Source organism: Macrotis lagotis, chromosome 8 (genome assembly GCF_037893015.1).
Source record: "Macrotis lagotis isolate mMagLag1 chromosome 8, bilby.v1.9.chrom.fasta, whole genome shotgun sequence".
Lineage (NCBI taxonomy): Eukaryota > Metazoa > Chordata > Mammalia > Peramelemorphia > Peramelidae > Macrotis > Macrotis lagotis.
Window position 1 is genome coordinate 194,219,494 of NC_133665.1, and position 16,972 is coordinate 194,236,465.

General features: G+C 45.6%; 1 protein-coding gene across 2 annotated transcripts in view; it reads left to right on the plus strand.

Annotated features, from left to right (window-relative positions):
- Positions 1 to 16,972, plus strand: part of MINDY4 (MINDY lysine 48 deubiquitinase 4) — a 150,803-nt gene that overhangs the window by 103,947 nt on the left and 29,884 nt on the right. For both annotated transcript variants that reach the window (XM_074199279.1, XM_074199278.1), the window contains 3 exons: positions 7,415 to 7,478; positions 7,560 to 7,625; positions 12,172 to 12,239. In XM_074199279.1, coding sequence (XP_074055380.1) covers positions 7,415 to 7,478; positions 7,560 to 7,625; positions 12,172 to 12,239 — 198 coding nt within the window. The remainder of the gene's footprint in view (positions 1 to 7,414; positions 7,479 to 7,559; positions 7,626 to 12,171; positions 12,240 to 16,972) is intronic.

The window sequence follows — 16,972 nt, forward strand, 5'->3', positions numbered from 1 at the left end:
TCGTACAAAATGAGAATAAAAAATAAATTAAAAAAACAAAAAACAAATGACAGCACCTTGAACATTTGAAGACAAAAAAAAAAAGAAAAAAAAGAAAACTGCCCTGATATCATGGAACCAGAGGGCAAAATTGTTATTGAAAGAATACATTGATCCCCTCCAGAAAGAGATCTTAAAGTGAAAACACCAAGGAGTGTTGTGGCCAAATTAGACCAATACCTCACACCCTATACCAAGATAAGATCAAAATGGAGAAATAAAATTTATACAAAATGGAGGCAAAAAACAATGTTATAAGCAAACTAGAAGATCAGATCTATGGAAACAGAGGCAGTTTATGACCAAGGAAGAGATGGAGAACATCATTAAAAACAAGATAGATAATTTTGATTACATTAAATTAAAAATTTTTTGCACAGACAAAACCACTGTAACCAAGATCAAAAGAAATGTAAATTGGGAAACAATTTTTATAACTAGTATTTATAACAAAGGACTCATTTCTAAAATATACAGAGAATTCAGTCAAATTTTCAGAAAAACAAGCTATTCCCCAATTGATAAATAGTCAAAGGATATGCAAAGGCAATTTACAGATGAGGAAATCCAAGCAATCCATAGTCATATGAAAAATTGCTCTAAATCATTACTTATTAGAGAAATGCAAATTAAAGCATCTCTGAGGTACCACCTCACACCTCTCAGACTGGACAATATGGCCAGAAAGGACAATTATCAATATTGGAAGGGATGTGGGAAATCTGGGACACTGATTCATTGTTGGTGGAACTGTGAACTCATCCAGCCTTTCTGGAGAGCAATTTGGAATTATGCCCAAAGGGCAACAAAAATGGGCATACCCTTTGATCCCAGCTACTGGGTCTATACCCTGAAGAGATGATTAAAAAGGGTAAAAACATCACTTGTACAAAAATATTCATAGCAGCCCTGTTTGTGGTGGCAAAGAATTGAAAATTAGCTGAATGTCTTTCAATTGGTAAATGGCTTAACAAACTGGTATATGTATGTCATGGAACACTATTGTTCTATTAGAAACCAGGTGGGATAGGAATTCAGGGAAGCCTGGAGGGATTTGCATGAATTGATGCTGAATGAGATGAGCAGAACCAGAAAAACATTGTATACCCTAACAGCAACATGGGGGTGATGATCAACCTTGATGGACTTGCTCATTCCATCAGTGCAACAGTCAGGGACAATTTGGGGTTGTCTGAGAAAGAGAATACCAGCTGTATCCAGAGAAAAAATCGTGGAGTTTGAATATTACCCTCAATTTAGAAAAAAAAACCATATCTTATCGTGTAATCTTGCTAGCTCTTATACTTGAAATTAAATTAAATAAAAAATAAATTAAAAAAAAGAATTCAGTTCAGGTATCACCTCTTCTGATTCCTTTTCTCTTTGGCAAGGACCTCATTCTATTCCAATTAAACTCCCCTTGTACCTATCCTATAGATACCTGTATATGCACATGTGGCAGTTCCCATTAGTGCCCCTCAACCTGGGTTAGCCCATCTGCTGAGATGATTTATGGGAGTGTGGCTGCTGGAGCCACAGATGAGAGTTGAGTGACAGGTAGACACCAAAGAATTAGGTGAGTAGCCCTCGATAGACCTCAAATCCAGCATTGAATTAGGGGTCTATCTACTCCATTTTGTTCCAAATGCCCACAAAGGTGACTGAAGCAGAGGCTATGGATTTCTTAGGGGTTTGGTCAGACATCAAAGATGCCACTGTTATTCATTGCATCCCAGACCATCTTCAGTCATCCTGACTATTGTCCTGCCACTAGATTCAGATGCCTCTGGAGGCTGACGACATCACACTCCCTTCAGTCTACTAAATGTGCAAGTCAGACTATCACTTCTTGATGTCATTGGGCCTCTTCAAAATGAAGAATCACAACATATAAACACATTATGTTTCCCCTGGTTGAATGCCAGCCCAGGTACACAGAGAATATTCAAGAAAAAGAATAACATTCCAGGGCAGGAGAATTTTACATTTAAAAGGCAAAGCATTTCAAGACTTCATTTATAGATAGTAATGTAATCAAAATCATAATCAAGAAAAACAGGATCAAGTGTCTATGCCTATGTAGAGACTAAAATGACTTTTAAAAAATTATGCCACGTTTAAAAAGAAAACAAATTTTAGGAACAGTACCAGATGATGTTCAAGTACTTTTGCTAGATTCTGGGGATCCAAGGAGAAAAACAAGAAATACTCCATATTGCATTGTTTCCCCTTTCAGAATATGAACATTAGCTCATTCTGTAACCCTTTTGAGTTAGGGACACCAGATTGCCTTTCTTATGTTTCTTTTCTTTGTTTGCATCTTAGAGACTACTGAGCTCTAGTTTTCTCAGGAAGAGTGCTTAGTAGTCACCAGTTCTCTTAAAAGTCTTTCCCCCCATCATGTAGCCCAAAGTGCCTTATGGGGTTATTCCTAATTTTGGAGACTAAATTAATCAGCTACTAAATTAAGGGAAGTTTTTTTCCTTTACTATTCAATTCAGTCTTTTTTATATATCATATTCCAGCTTTTTCATTCATTTTTCAATGGCATCCAGTATGATTCTGACTGGGATTCCTTATTCCATGTTCACATGTGTGTCATGTACATATTTGCAATATTGAATTCGACTTGGAATCATGTTTCAAGATGAAGGAAATCTAGACTTCCCAAAGCTCTTAACTTTATCAACCACCCTTTGAGGTCTGATTGTAATGGACTTCTAAAATATCACCTAGTATTTATTTTAAACCTTGAATTCTCTGTTTGAGTTTATATTTCAACTCTAATTTCACTCCTTATATCTTCCTTTATTTCTTTTATTTGATCTTCCAAGCACTCACAGGGTTTTTGTTACCCTTGCATTCTCTTTTGTAAGTTAGACAATAAATGCATTTTAAACTCTTACTCTTATTAAGTTTATAGTTGTATTTAAAGAATTAGTCTTTTCTGGATTTTGTCACAGTAGCATGAGCTTATCATTGGTCTTTTCTTCTCTGTTGTTTTTCCCATAGGAATTCTTCCCATCATCTATAATTTTCCCCTTGTCAGAATTCCTTTCCTTTTCTCTATTTTATTTCCCTCCCCTTTGGCCAATTGTTTTGATGTGCTATGATGGACTGGACCTCCATATAACCATTCACTTACCATATTACTTTTGGTTAGGATATTTGATTTTCTTTTTTCCCTGTTATTTGAATAAATGAAATTGCATATCAACTTTGTCATTAAAATGTCTCTGTTTCATTTATCAAATCAATTTTTAAAAATACATTTTTAAAAACACATTACTTTCCTTGCTTGATTTCTTTCTACTAACTTCCTAAATTTCTTTAACTTCAAATTCAATTAATTTGCCTTTTTTTTTACATTTATGGCACCATTCAGAAATCAGAATTTGCCTCTGCATTCATCTTTGACTCCATCTGATAAATTTTGATATGTTTATTCATATTGTCATTATCTGTAATGTCATCTTTTACGGTTTCACTTCCATTCATTAAACATTTCTTAAGTCCCTGCTTTGTGCTAGGCGAAGGGCTTACAAAACAAGGCAGAAGACAGTCTCTGCCCTCGAAGAGCTTACAGTCTAACATGCAAGTATATAAACCCAAAACAAGCTGTATGCAGGATAAAGTGGAAATAATGAGCTGAGGGATTAGGAGGTGAGATTTTAGTTGGCAATTAAAGGAAGCCTGAGAAGTCAGTAGTTTTTTGAGGGGAAGGGGCTTGTTTTTTGTTTTTGGTTTTTTTTTAGCAAGGCAATGGGTTAAGTGACTTGCCCAGGGTAAGCAAGTATTAAGTGTCTGAGGCCATATTTGAATTCAGGTCCTCCTGACCCCAGAGCCAGTGCTTTCCCTTTTGTACCAATGCCTTGAAGTCAGTAGTTTTAACAGAGGAGGGAGACTTTTTCAGGTATGGAAATAGCCATGTCTAGAGGGAATGTCTAGAGATGAGAAATGGAGGGTCTTGGTCAGTGTCCCTGGACCAGAGAGTATGTGGAGGGGAATAAAGTATAAGAAAGCTGGAGAGACTGTGAATGACCACACTTTTTGAATTGATCCTTCAGGCAATAAGGAGCTTATCAAGTGTGTCTATGTGTGTGGTGGGAGAGGGCATCACCATTGGACCTGCACTTTAGGTGCTAAAAGGGGGAATAGATTGGAGGAGAGAGAGCCTTGGGTCAGGCAGACTCCCCAGCAGCTACGGCCATAGTTCAGAGTGAAGTGGTGAGACCCTGTGCAAGGATGGTATCATATTAGAGGAGAGGATGGGGCATGTTGAGAGAGGTTGCAAAGGCCTTGGCACCACATTAGAGGTGGGGGCTTGGGACAGGGAAGAGTCCAGGATAACTCCTTTATTGGGAGCCTGAGGGACTGGGAAGATGGGGGTGCTGCCTATCATAATAGGGGAGGGGGTAGGAATGTGGGGGGGTGAGGGTTCAGGGAAAACACCAATGAGCTCTGTTCTGGATGGGCTGAATTTGAACTGTCTAGAAGGCAGCTGTATAATTTCTTTAGTCTCCAAATAGGCTGTAGCTTTTTTGATCACAAATTCATTGTTGGTAACTATTTTCATTGCTTCATTTTCTATAAATATGGCATTTAAAATGTCTGCCTTTCTGAATATAGTACTCCTTTTGGTTCTGGAATGTGATTAGTTTTTCTTGTATAGTCCCTATTTTTCACATACTCTATATATGTCCTTATATATCTATCATATTAGATTTTTTTCAGCATTCTGTTTAAATTTGGATAATTTTTAAAATTTTGCTTGATTTATCATGTTCTATCCATGGGTAATGAAATTTGTCATTCTCATTGCAATCAGCTTTTATTAATTTGATTTCTTGTGAGAAGGTGTGGAGCTATTTAATATTTACATTCTGTGGTTATCAGTGATACAAAAGAAGCTAGAGGATAATTTCCTTGTCTCTTCTTATAATGAATTCTCATCTGAACTCTGCTCAGTCAGATATTATCACTGCCACTGGGAGTAGCAGAAGGCTGGTGAGGTTTAGTCCATCGCATCATCTTAAATTTATGTCTGTCTCTTGGGAGGAAGTATGTTTCCTGGGCAGTTGGGTGGCACAGTGGATAGAGCCCTAGCCTTGAAGTCAGGAGGACAAGCATTCAAACCTGGCCTCAGTACTTGTCTCTTACTGTGTGATCTTGGGCAAGTCATGTAACCCTGACTGCCTCACATCCAGGGCCATCTCCTGTCCTTCTGACTCCTCTCTGGCCACTGGACCCAGATGGTTCTGGAGAAGCTGGTGATGTAGCAGCACAACCCCCCCCCCCCCGCCACTCAAATCTGATTCATCATCATCATCATCAAGTTATTTCCTGTAGGCAACATTTCAAGAAGTGTTTTTTCATCCATTCAGTTGTTTTTCTTTTCTTTTTTTGGTCTGAGGGGAAATTCCATTAATTTTTAAAATTTTTCAGTATTTCAGGATCTCATCAATGTGGGTACTTTGTTCTATGATGTAGACTGCAAACCCTTGTGCACCTCTTCATCCTGTGAAATTATTTTCTGCTTGTTGAATCTGGTGTCTATCTATGTGATCCTGCTCCAGTCACTGGACTGCTGCCTGCCTCAGTTTCCTCATCTGTCAAATGTGGATAATGAGAGTTCCTCCCTCCCAGGGTTGTTTGTAAAGTGCTAAACACACAGGGTCAAGGACCCACTGAGTCCCACCTCTCTTCCTTCCCTTTTTCAGAGGTCTTTCCACATGTGTCCTCTGAAAGGCTTGGAGAAGGGATGCCCTGAATTCAGATCTGTCCCCAGTACTTAGAAGGTGTATTTCCTGGGCAGGCTGGTCTCTCTTGGCTTCCACCTTTTTTACAAACTGAGGAGTGAGGAATGGGGCCTCTGAAGTTCTTGGTAGCTCACAGGTTGAGCCTCCCAAGCCTTCACTAGAGCAGAGTTACAGAACAGCTTCTCTTGGAAGGTGTCTTAGTGAGGATCATCATGCATAAATCAAGTTTGTCACAGACCCACCATGTGTGTGTCCCCTATGATGGAGACTCTCAATGGTTTAGAGCCATGCTCGGGGTCCCTACTCTACTCTCTTCCTCCTTAGATTGCACCGAGTAAAAATGCCAAGAGAGTACTGGCCTTGGCCGGACAGATAGGCTCCTGCCACCTTCATGTCAGTTCTTCTCCATCAGTTGCCCGGACTGTCCATTGGCCATTTCTGTAGGCAGGAGCTCCTCTCCCATCCCACTGCGGACGACCATCACTGCCCCATGCGCTATCTGTATGTATATCCTGATTGGATCATACTCTGTTGTCATCACGCCAGTCCCCTGACTCCCCTGTTCTTTCCCAAACTATCAGCTGCATATCCTCCTTTCTCTGTCTTGACCCCTTGGTGGGTCACTTCAGCCCTCCACTATGAGGCCTGCTCAGATTGCTGACCTGACCTGGTCCCTCCTCAGCCTTGGTTCATTCTGTCCCTTGTTGACTCCCTTCCAGCTCAGGTCCTGCTGAGCAAGTGTGGAGAAAACCAGGACTTCTGATTCAGTCCAGTCCAAGTGTCTGTTCCACACCTCACCTGGACCCTCACCTCTCTCCACACCTCCCAGAATCCCAAAGCATTTGATTTTTTTTCTCTAATTTCCCTCACTCTCAAGCAGAGCTTTGTCTCATATTAAGCAGAAAAATTGAGGCCATCCACAGAGAGCTCCATCTCCTCCTTGGATGCCTCAGTCACCATCTCCTCTTCTCCCATTCTGTCTCATCTCCTCCAACAGATTGCCCCTTCCTCTAATTTATCTTCAATCTCTCCTTGCCTACTGGTTTGCTTCCCTCCTGCCAATGAACACTCCCATGCTTTTCCCTCCAGCCTATAGTGCCTATAAAGTCCTTAGGAAGACCACCACAATTGGAACTTCTGCCTACTTTATTCCCAGAGCCCCCCCCTTCTCTCTCTCTCTCTCTCTCTCTCTCTCTCTCTCTCTCTCTCTCTCTCTCTCTCTCTCTCTCTCTCTCTCTCTCAATTCTCTCTTATTTATCCTACAGATAGCTGCTTTGTAAAGATTTGTGTGCATGCTGTCTCTCCCCTTAGACTGGGAGGTCCTCCAGGGCAGGGGGCTGCTGGCTTGAGCACAAGCTTAATACATGTGGATTGATTAATTGATTTTATAGGAGAATGGAAATTTGGCTCCTTCTTTGATGTCTTCCAATTGTCTTGTTAATGAACTTTTCCTGATCCAATCTAATGAATGAGTTCTGAAAGTGGGGAAACCAAACAAAAATTGCTCTGCCACATTCTTTTTCCTGTAACCAAGTTATTTTATTTGTCTTCATTTTATTACACATGTGGTTTCGCCTTGGCTGAAATAAAAGACTCCTGTGTCTGATCCTTTTTAGGGCTTCAGGAATGCAGCAGTTCAGCCCAGTAGGAAAATACAAAGCTGATGGAATCTTAGAGATGGTATGGTTTTTTGGTACAATTTTTATAGCGACATTCTCCTGGATTTGGGGAGGTAGGCAATAAAGACCTCTTCTCTTCCAGCTTATACTGCACAAAGTGACCAAGTATGAAGATTTGGTTATTTTTCTTCAACAAAACATTTCCCAGGTATGGCAATGTTTTCTTTTGGTACCTTTATAATTAAGACTTTAACTCAAAAATCATTTCTGAGAGCCATCAACATAACCCTTCCTCTGATGCTCTGTCCTGGCTGAGAGGTTCCCTGGGCCCGGATGGGCAAGGCAAAATCTGACTCTGGCAGGGTTTTCATACCTGGGCTCAGGAATGCTAGAATTCCTTGCAAGGGGACCATGTCCTGGGACCAGGAGAAGCATGGGGTATGGCTGGATCAGGGTCAGGATGAGCTTGGCTGGCTTGAGGAAGACTTCGATTCTTTCACTGAGAGAAAAGAAGATGGCCACTCTTTTCAGATCACTGAGGCACAGTTGTAGAAGATGGGTTGGATTTTTTTCCCCCCACTATCTTCCACATAGGACAGAGGTGTCAGACATGGGCTGAGAGCACACCACCAACACTCCCAGGAGTGTGACCAGAGCAGACTTCACATGGCACTGGGAAATGTTTAATGAAATAAATAAAACTTCAGTAGAGCCCAAATCATGTTGATTTATGATTTTCTAAGTCAGTGTGTACCTGCAGGGATCCTTGGGTATGATTTGGGGACCCCCTTTCTAGTTGATTTTGTCACCATTGCTTTAGAATGACCTCTAGCTTCAAAGACAAACTCTCTGCTTTGGTGCTCAAGGCTTTCCACTAGCTGACCCCAGCCTCCCTTCCCAGCCTTGTTGGACATCACTTCCCTACTCTACTCTCCAGCCAGACACCAGTCTTTGCCTGTCTCTAGCCTTTCTACAGACTCTTCGTACCTGAAAGGCCTCCTCCTTCTCCCTTCATTTCCTTCAAAAGTCAGCCTCCTCCTCCATGGGGCCTTGCCCCCAATCTCCTTCAAAATATCCCTTGGATTTACTATTTATTTCCTTACATTTTTTAGGGATTTTTTGCAAGGCAATGGGTTAAGGGGCTTGCTCAAGGCCACACAGTATTGCCTTACATTAAATGTTTATTCTGCATCATGCGTTCTGGCACCATGCTGTCTCCCCCACTCCCCAGTAGAATGTAAGGATTGTGGGAAGTTTGTATTTGGCCTTTGTACCCCTAGTGCTGGGCATGATAAATTGAGGAGGAGGAAGACAGTAGCTAGGGGGGTTACAGTCTTCTTGTGAGGAGGGCCAGGGAATGAAAGGTGTGGGGGGATGTTCTAGGGAATGGAGATAGTCTGTGCAAAAACCTGGAGGTGGGAGATGGAGTTCAAAGCAGCAAATGAGCTATTTGATTTGGAAGTTGGAGGACAGGATGGGCTCTCATGGGCATCAGGTCTGGAAAAGCCAAATAGCTGCATTCATGGGGCAAAGACCTTGAAACGGATGGCAAGCTGAGAAGATGTCATTTATCCCAGAGGCAAATGAAGGTCCAGCTTCTTGCTGGGGGTGGGGGGTGGGGTGTGACTGAACCAGGCCTTGGTGCACTTAACAGGCCATGACGGGGGTGAGGAAGAATGGGCAAAGGCCCCTTGAAGAGGCTGTGGCCCAGCAAGAGGATTCTTTGGCCTGGGAGGAATGAGGGGGAGTTTGAAGTGGAGGAGAATATTGAGGTTATGTACCCTGGTCACTGGAAGAAGACGAGTTTCTTTGGGGGGAGAAGAAAAGTTGGGTTTTGACTTGTTGGATCAGAAATGCCCAGTTTGGGATTCTAAGATTGGAGGCTAGAGGAGAGACTAAACCTGGATATTTAGACCTGGAGGAAATCCTCTGCATTGTTGGGAGCCTGGGAGCCCCTGGAAACCAAAGAGATTGCTGAGTGTGGTGGTGCTAAGAGGGGAGAGAAGGAATTAGGTGGACAGGAAGTTCTGCCCTTCCCTTATGGAGGATGCTGGGCATCTCCCATTCAGGAATTCGTGTGGGCAGAGAGAATCAAGAAGGAATGAGCAAACTACACCTTAAGGAGCCAGAGGAAGGGGACAGAGATTTGGGGTGGGGGTGGGGGTGTGGAGGAGCTTGGAGGCATCAACATGCGGGGGCATCCTCTGCTGAAAACCAGATACCTGGTAAACCAGCTGCTCACAACCCAAATCTGTCCTTGTCCTTTGGAACCCTTGCCTTGGTTGGTTGCCCATGCCCTTCTGGGCTAGAACTGTGGAGTCCTGCATTCTAGACTTCTTCTGGCTGCCCCCCAGAAGTGGGTGGTCACCCTTTAATTGGCTAAGTCCTAGAATGTTCTTTCTGATGTAAGGCCCTTGAAGAACTCCCTTGAAGCAAACATAATTCAGCTATCCTTTCCACATTGTGACATTGCGATTTGTGGCTTACCATAAGAAGTTAAATCAGAATTGGCGGGGGGGGGGGAGTTTTGTAGAAGCCTCAGGTGATCCAGAAACAGTTTAGAAACTCAGAAATGCATAAAACAGAAGTTTAGTATGGTGTAATATCGACCCACACTTTGCAATAAGGTACTGTAAGTACACCATAAAAGAAAAAATAAAAAACTCAGATTCCTCTGATATGAAGGGTCAAAATTATGACTTGGATTTTCCAGATGTGGGGTGTCACACCCCTTCCCCCTCGGTGTTGAAGGGATCACTGTGAATCCAGGTCAGTTTTTGAGGGGGTAGGATGTTGATGTTTATCCTAGGGAGACAACAGTACTCTCAGCCCTGGGACCCAGAGTATCTCAGTTGGAAGGCCTCCTTAGGGCCCAGCTTGGAGGTCACATCCTTCTACTCCATGGTTTTCGCATTAAAGGCCCAAGAAGAGCCCATTCTTGTCCTTGGGAACCCACAGAGTAGGGGAGGGTCTGTGCAACCCTTCCCCAGTTTGGCCTCCCTGCAGACAAGGACACAGTGTAATAGGCCACAGGGCAGAGTGATTAGAATCTGGGACCCTTAGGTGAGCTCATCAGTCTTCTGAAGTGTCTGGGATATCTTCAATGTCCCCTAGAGAGCAGACCTTCTCCATGACTTAGAATGGAAGAAAACAAGCAGTTAGGAAGTCCTTAGTAGTGGCCAGTTCCTCTGTAGAGGAGGGAAAAGCAAGTCCCTGCTCTCTGAGAGCTTGCACTCTATTAGGAGAAGATGACACCCCAGAGACCTGGAAGTCTGGAAGTCTGGAGTCTAAACAAAGTCTGGGAAGAAGGTGGTGGCGGTGGACCATAACGCCAAGCCATGCAAGTGAATGGGCTTGAAGTCACCATCCGGGTCCATTGACCAGAGATGGATCTGGATGCTGCGGGGGACCTTGACCTTTTTGCATTTGGTCTTTAACTAGCTCTTGGTTTGATGGGCTAAAGCACCTGGGCATGCCAGGCCTGTGGACAGGAGCAGATCATGTAGGCCACAAATGGGCATCAGGACTGTGGGCCCAATGGGATGGAATTCTCCAAATCTTTAATTCCTCATGATCTCATGGAAAGCACTCTGAACACAGTCTGAAAGTGTGGGTTCTGCTTCTGATTTCTGGACTGATTGGCTGTATGATCCCAGACTCCACAATGCCCATGAACTCTGGGCCTCAGTTCCCCCATCTGTCCTATCAGAGGTGCCAGCCTCCCAGGAGGGCCACAAGGACCACGGTGGAGAATGTGTGTCTGCAAGCCAGAGGGGAGGCTGCCTGACAGATCCAGCACTCCAACCATGCTCTGTCCCCTTTTCTAGGCCCAAACACTATTTGGCTTCCTCACAAGATCAAAATATATTTTTCTCCTTCAGTCCAATTGTATTTTCATTGGAAGAATTTCAGCTGTCTCAGCATGGCCCTAACAAAATTTGTTTTCAAGAGAGCCAATCCCCGACCAATCCTCCAGGCCAAACCTGGAGTCTTTGCCTAAATAAACAGCCTCCATGTGGGGTTCTCATTCCCACTCCTGCACGACTGAGGAAGTGGCTGGCAATCCCTGCACAATTTGGGGGGAACAGATCTCTTGAGCTCGCCTTCCAGGCTTGGCTCAAGACTCCTCCCAGGTTCTGAAAACCACAAGTGCAAAGAAGGGCTCTTTCTTTGAGCCTGGTCTTGGGCATGTTTGGACCCTGATCAGTGGGCTTCAGTCTAGTCGATTATTGGTGGTGCCCCAAGTATTGCCCCCCTACGTCTTCCATGGCTGATGAGCTTTAGTATTGGATAGGATGGTTTTAACACCACCTAAGAACAGCTCTTTGCAAGAGCCACAGACTAGGGGAGATTTTCCTGTCCCACAGTCGAGGCATTTCAAGCCCCTGTATGTAGACTCCAACCATGTTCTGGGGAGAAGCCACGGCTGAGCACCAGGAGACCAGAAGCCTGAGGCTGACTCTCTGCTCCTGCTGAGATCTTTGACCTCAGGCTTTCAGGGCTAGAAGGCTTTATCTCTCAGAGTCCTTCCACTTTTAACAAGCCATTTTTTTTCCAAATATAGATGATGTGTGTAAGAATCATATCCTGAGTCAATATTTCTGTCCCTTGAAATGTGGGCTCATCTGACAGTTGGGGAAGTGCCACTTCTGTCGCTTGATCCAGAAAGAATTCCAGGATGAAAATCTGTATGGATGTGTATTATGGTGTGGTTTATTTCCCATCCCTCTGTGTGACTTGTATCTCCTGCTCAGTTTCAGACTGGACCCTCTGGCTGTGTTCTTCTGACCCTGTCTGCCATCTTGTCCAGGTCCACTGATCTGTAAGTATCTTGTACTCTTGGACCCCAAAGATGGGCTGCTGAGCCCAGGAATTGGTTTAGATTCAGGCCACCCTCGCAGAGAACATGTCTCAGGATGTGGAGGGGCCTCTGGGATGTGTGTGTGTGTGTGTGTGTGTGTGTGTGTGTGTCTGTGTATGGGGGGGCAGGGCCGACTCCACCCTCCTGGAGGCCCTCTCATTACTCATTGTTTTGACACCATGGGTTTTGGATATGTCTTGTTGCCCTTCTGAACTTGCCCCCTCAGGGTGCTGGGCCTGGCTTGTGATCTGAACCTGAACTCAGTCATCACTTGGGAGCCTGACATCTGGGCTCTATGTCTCAGCCCCTTGGCTTCACTGCTTATCTGGGTGGCCTAGGAGGAGGCTTCTCTTTGGGCCTGCCAAGTAAGAAAGGTCACATTCAGTGACCCCTTACCAGGCCTGGAGTCAGGAAGCCCAGAGACCCTGGCCAAGTCATTTTTATCTCTACTGTCCTCAGATTTCCTGAGCTGTAAAATGAGAATAATCTCAGCTCCTCCTCCTAGGGTGGTAGTGAGGTGCCAATGAATGAATGAAGAAATGCTACCTGGCCCCTGGGACACCCTAAGTCAGTGTTGACTATTTCTAGCTTTGCCTGGTTCTAGTCTGTAGATGATTTGTGGAAGGAAGGGACCACTCAGACCTCAAGCCCAGCTTCTCTGACTCCAGATCCAGACTTTGGAGATTCCAAACAGGATTCTTGTTAATGAATGAAAGAGCCAAGCCAGCATGGCCTGAGACACTGCTGTGGAAAAGTGGACAGCTGGCAGGCTGGTCAAGGGACTTGACAGGGCCATGCACTGAATGGCTGCAGGACAAGGGCATATGAGCCTTTAGCTTCTACCTGAGATTTCACTGGTGTGAGGAGCTTTCCTTTGCCAGTGTGGTAGTCCTAGAGATTTGCAAGTGGAACCCGGGGCACTCAAGCGTGTCCAGGGAGCTATTCCTCATTAGGGAAAATATTTAAAGAGAAGAGGGTGGGGGGGCAGCATCATTCAGGAGCTGCCACAATGAACAACGCTCCTCCCAGGGTCTACTTCCTCTTACCAAGACCATCTCCTCCTCTCTTGGGCCCAACCAAGAACCTCTCAGTCATTCTTCTTCTCGATGTCCAGAGCTACTGTCCATTAAAAATACCCAACCTCCTCTTGCTTTCACACTGCTGGAACAGAGGAGGACATCTCGCCCATTCTCTCTGCTAACCCAGTGGTGACCTTGGCTGGGGAGGCAGATGCCCTTCTCCCCATTTTATAGATGGAGAGACTGAAGACCATCATTCTCACTTGCTGTTCTGGGCTCCACAACACCCGGGTGTCTGATTCTTCTTCTAGATTTCCTTTCTGGTTTAGGGGAGTGGGCTCCAGAGAAGTGGGAAATGTGGCGGACCCGTAGCTCCATTTCCCTGATCTGATCTGGTCAGATGCTGTGGGCTAACTGAAACGTCTTTCAAGGACACAGTCAAACCCCTTCTTTCCCTGGTTCACCTCCTGCTACCATCTCCAACTCCCTAAACTTCCTTCTGGTGCCTTGAGGATAGCGAGATAATCATTCTGGGGCCATGGGCCCAGGCTAAGTATCCCAGGCACAGTCCTTAGTCCTGAGGGGCTTCCAGGTAGGCACAGAATTAAGTTGTACCTTGAGGGAGATGGGGCTGATCATTAGAAAGAAAGCTGAGATGGGCTAGCTGAGAGCAGGTGGCAATCTCCTTTCTTGGGGCACAGATCTCTCCTCTGCTGCCTGCTGCCCTGGACACCTTGAGAGGGTTACTCAACCCCCTCCAGGCCTCAGCTCTTGCCTACATCCAAGGAGGGTTTGTGCCACACTGTGATGGGTGCAATCTGAAATGTCTGGGAAAACAAAGGCTTGAGCTTCCTGGCACATTGATTCTTAAGCAGCACATGCCAATTGCCCAACAAACTGGGGACCAGGCCTCATCAGCACAGCACTGGGCCATTAACAAGAAAATGGGAAACAAAATTAGGTAATTTCATTTAAAATGGAAGGAAAAATAGGAACTTTTCAAGTCAGAAAGGGAGAGCCAGCAGGTACAATTCCCTGAAATCAGAAGTGTCTCCCCACCCAGTATCTGTATTAAAGGAAATTGGGGACCATCCCACTCAGTCTTCAGTGAAGACACATTGATTCCTTGAGATGTAGAGCTGGGAAAAAATGTCCTGCATCAATCTTTGGATCTGACAGGCTTTCTGGGCAGCATCATTGAGGTCCACACATCAGGGAGAGGGGGGACCAGCTTCCCAGCCATGCCGCACAGGGTTCAGAGAATGCAATGAAGTTTTCTTACAATTCCTATCATTGAATGAAGTTTTCTCACAAGATGCAATTTGGACTGAACCCATAGTTGAATAGAAAGAGAACTGAGCCAGCTCCAGAACTGAGTCATCATGAAGGCAGTGGATGCTCTCAATTCCCAAAGCCTTAAAGAATCTTGGGATGAAGAGGAGGTCAGTGGGGCCTGCAGAAGGACAGTGGCCCTGAGACCCCATTCTCCTGGATGTGAAGTCCTCCTCCTCTCCTTGGGTCTTGGCCAGAAAGTTCTCCTGATAGTTTGGGAAGCCCCTTCCAGGTTGGGTCTGGTGTTGAGGGCCATCCATAGACCTTCCTTACCTTGGCAGTACAGCTGACAGGTCAGCCCAGTGGGCATGGCTGGAGATGCCCCAGGTGCCCTAGCTCTGAGGAAGGAGAATCATGCTGCTTGTTCCTTCCCTCTCCCTGTGGAGGGCTACCTTGGCACCTCCGTTCCTCTTTGTCCTGGACATTCCCTGACACCTGACTTCACCGAAGCCTGACAACACAGCCTTTCCAAGCAGCTTGACCTCTACCTGGCAGCTGAAAACCTCGGTTGCTCCTTTCGGAGAGGGAGATGCTTTCTGCAGCATCACAGGGCGGGTTGTCCTTCTTCAGGCCGGGGGGCGGGGGGTGATGGCCCACTCTTAGTTGCCCCTCAGATGGAGCTCCAGACTCTGTTTGCCAGTGCACCCAGACTTCCTTCACCCTCGGCTATGGTCTTTTTCACCATAAGTCATCCCTCTTCATTTCACTGGCTTTGGGAGCTTGAGGTTGCCAGGAGCAGTGACCAGAGAAGTTGGACCTTCTTGACCCACCTGGCTGGGCAGCTGTCACTGTCCAGGGACAATCATTGCTGCTAACTGAGGGACTGTAGGTGGTCATTGGAGGTCGCTGTGTGTGACTAAGGAAGATGACTGGAGGGCCTGAAGGGAAGAGAGCAGGAAAGGGCAGTCCCTGCTTGGGATTCTGAGTAGATCTTGTGGGTCAGCATTCTTAGGAGAAAGTAAGGATGTGATGGGGCAGTGGAGGTGTCTGCCAGTTCAGGCCCCTCCATAGAAGCAGACCCACCCACTGTCAGAGAGCCAGGAGGATCCTCCCTCTGCATGATTCGGTACCCCTATCTGAGTGTGGAGCCCACTGTCTCCCCAAGGAGCCAATTCCATGCTGGGAGGGCTCTCCTGGTCTAAATCAAGCCTATGTCTCTTTGCTCCTGGGTCTGCCTTGGGGACCCAACAGAACTAGTCTGGTCTCTCTATGTTCTAGTCAGTTTTGGGGGAGTAGTCAATAGGGGATGGTCGGATCACATCAAATGCCTTGAGGTCAAGTAAAAGACTCATTCTTCCTTCTTTCCTTGGACCTCTTTGTCTATAAGGGTAGCTAAGTGGGTTAGAGAACTGGCCTTGGAGTCAGGTGGACAGGAATTCAAATCTAGCCTCAGTTATTCACTAGCTGTGTGACCTTGGACAAGTCACTTCACCCTGATTGCCTCACATCCAGGACCATCTCCAGTCATCCTGATTCCTAGCTGACCACTGGACCCAGATGGCTCTGGAGCAGAAAGTAAGACTGGGGACTTAGCACAGCCCCACCTCAGATTTAATTCTTGTGCTTGTCATGACATCACCTCCCTGATATTGTGGTTTTCTTTGAGAATGAAGGACAAAAAACATTATCTTCCTGCACATGGTCTTGAGAGGCTGGGCCGAGCCCTTCAGCAGCCCTTTGCTGGCCTCCAAGGAAGATCTTTGAACCAGGCTCCAGGGGCTTTCTGTGCTTGGCTCATACCAGATGCACTGACTGTGAAGCAGCAGCCCTAGAACTCCAGAACACTCTAGAAAGCAGGTGTCTGACAGCCTCACTGAGGTATCAAAGAGCACCCAGGTTTCACTCCAAGGGAAGCCCTTAGGCCCTCCTTGACACCTCTTCTCCTTTGTTTCCATACCCTACCAGGCTACCCAAGTTGGTAATCCTGCATGTAGGAGCAGTCCCTGAGGAGGGGGCAGTGGGGCATGAGGGCCGTCAGCCTGTCTGCAGGCCGGAAGAGACTGGTCTGACAGGGGTGGGGATGCTGGAAGTATATTTTGGAAGGATTTACCATAGTGAAAAGCTCCACATTCCTCTGCTCTTGTTCCCTGAAAGATGAATTCTCTCCTCTGTTAGAGAAGGCTGAGCTTGGCCCCTGTCATGATCCCCATCCTTCCATTTCTCTGTGGTTGCTGGACCATCATTAACTCAGCAACAATAGGAGGGGGCAGCAACAGAGAGGATTTGGTTCCAGGAGAGATCCGGGCCTGGGATGTTGTCTTATGCATCTGACAGATTTCTCAGCTCTTGAGAAGTTCAGGTGAACTTTTCCTTTTCCTTAATTTCTTTTTAAAAATATTTAAC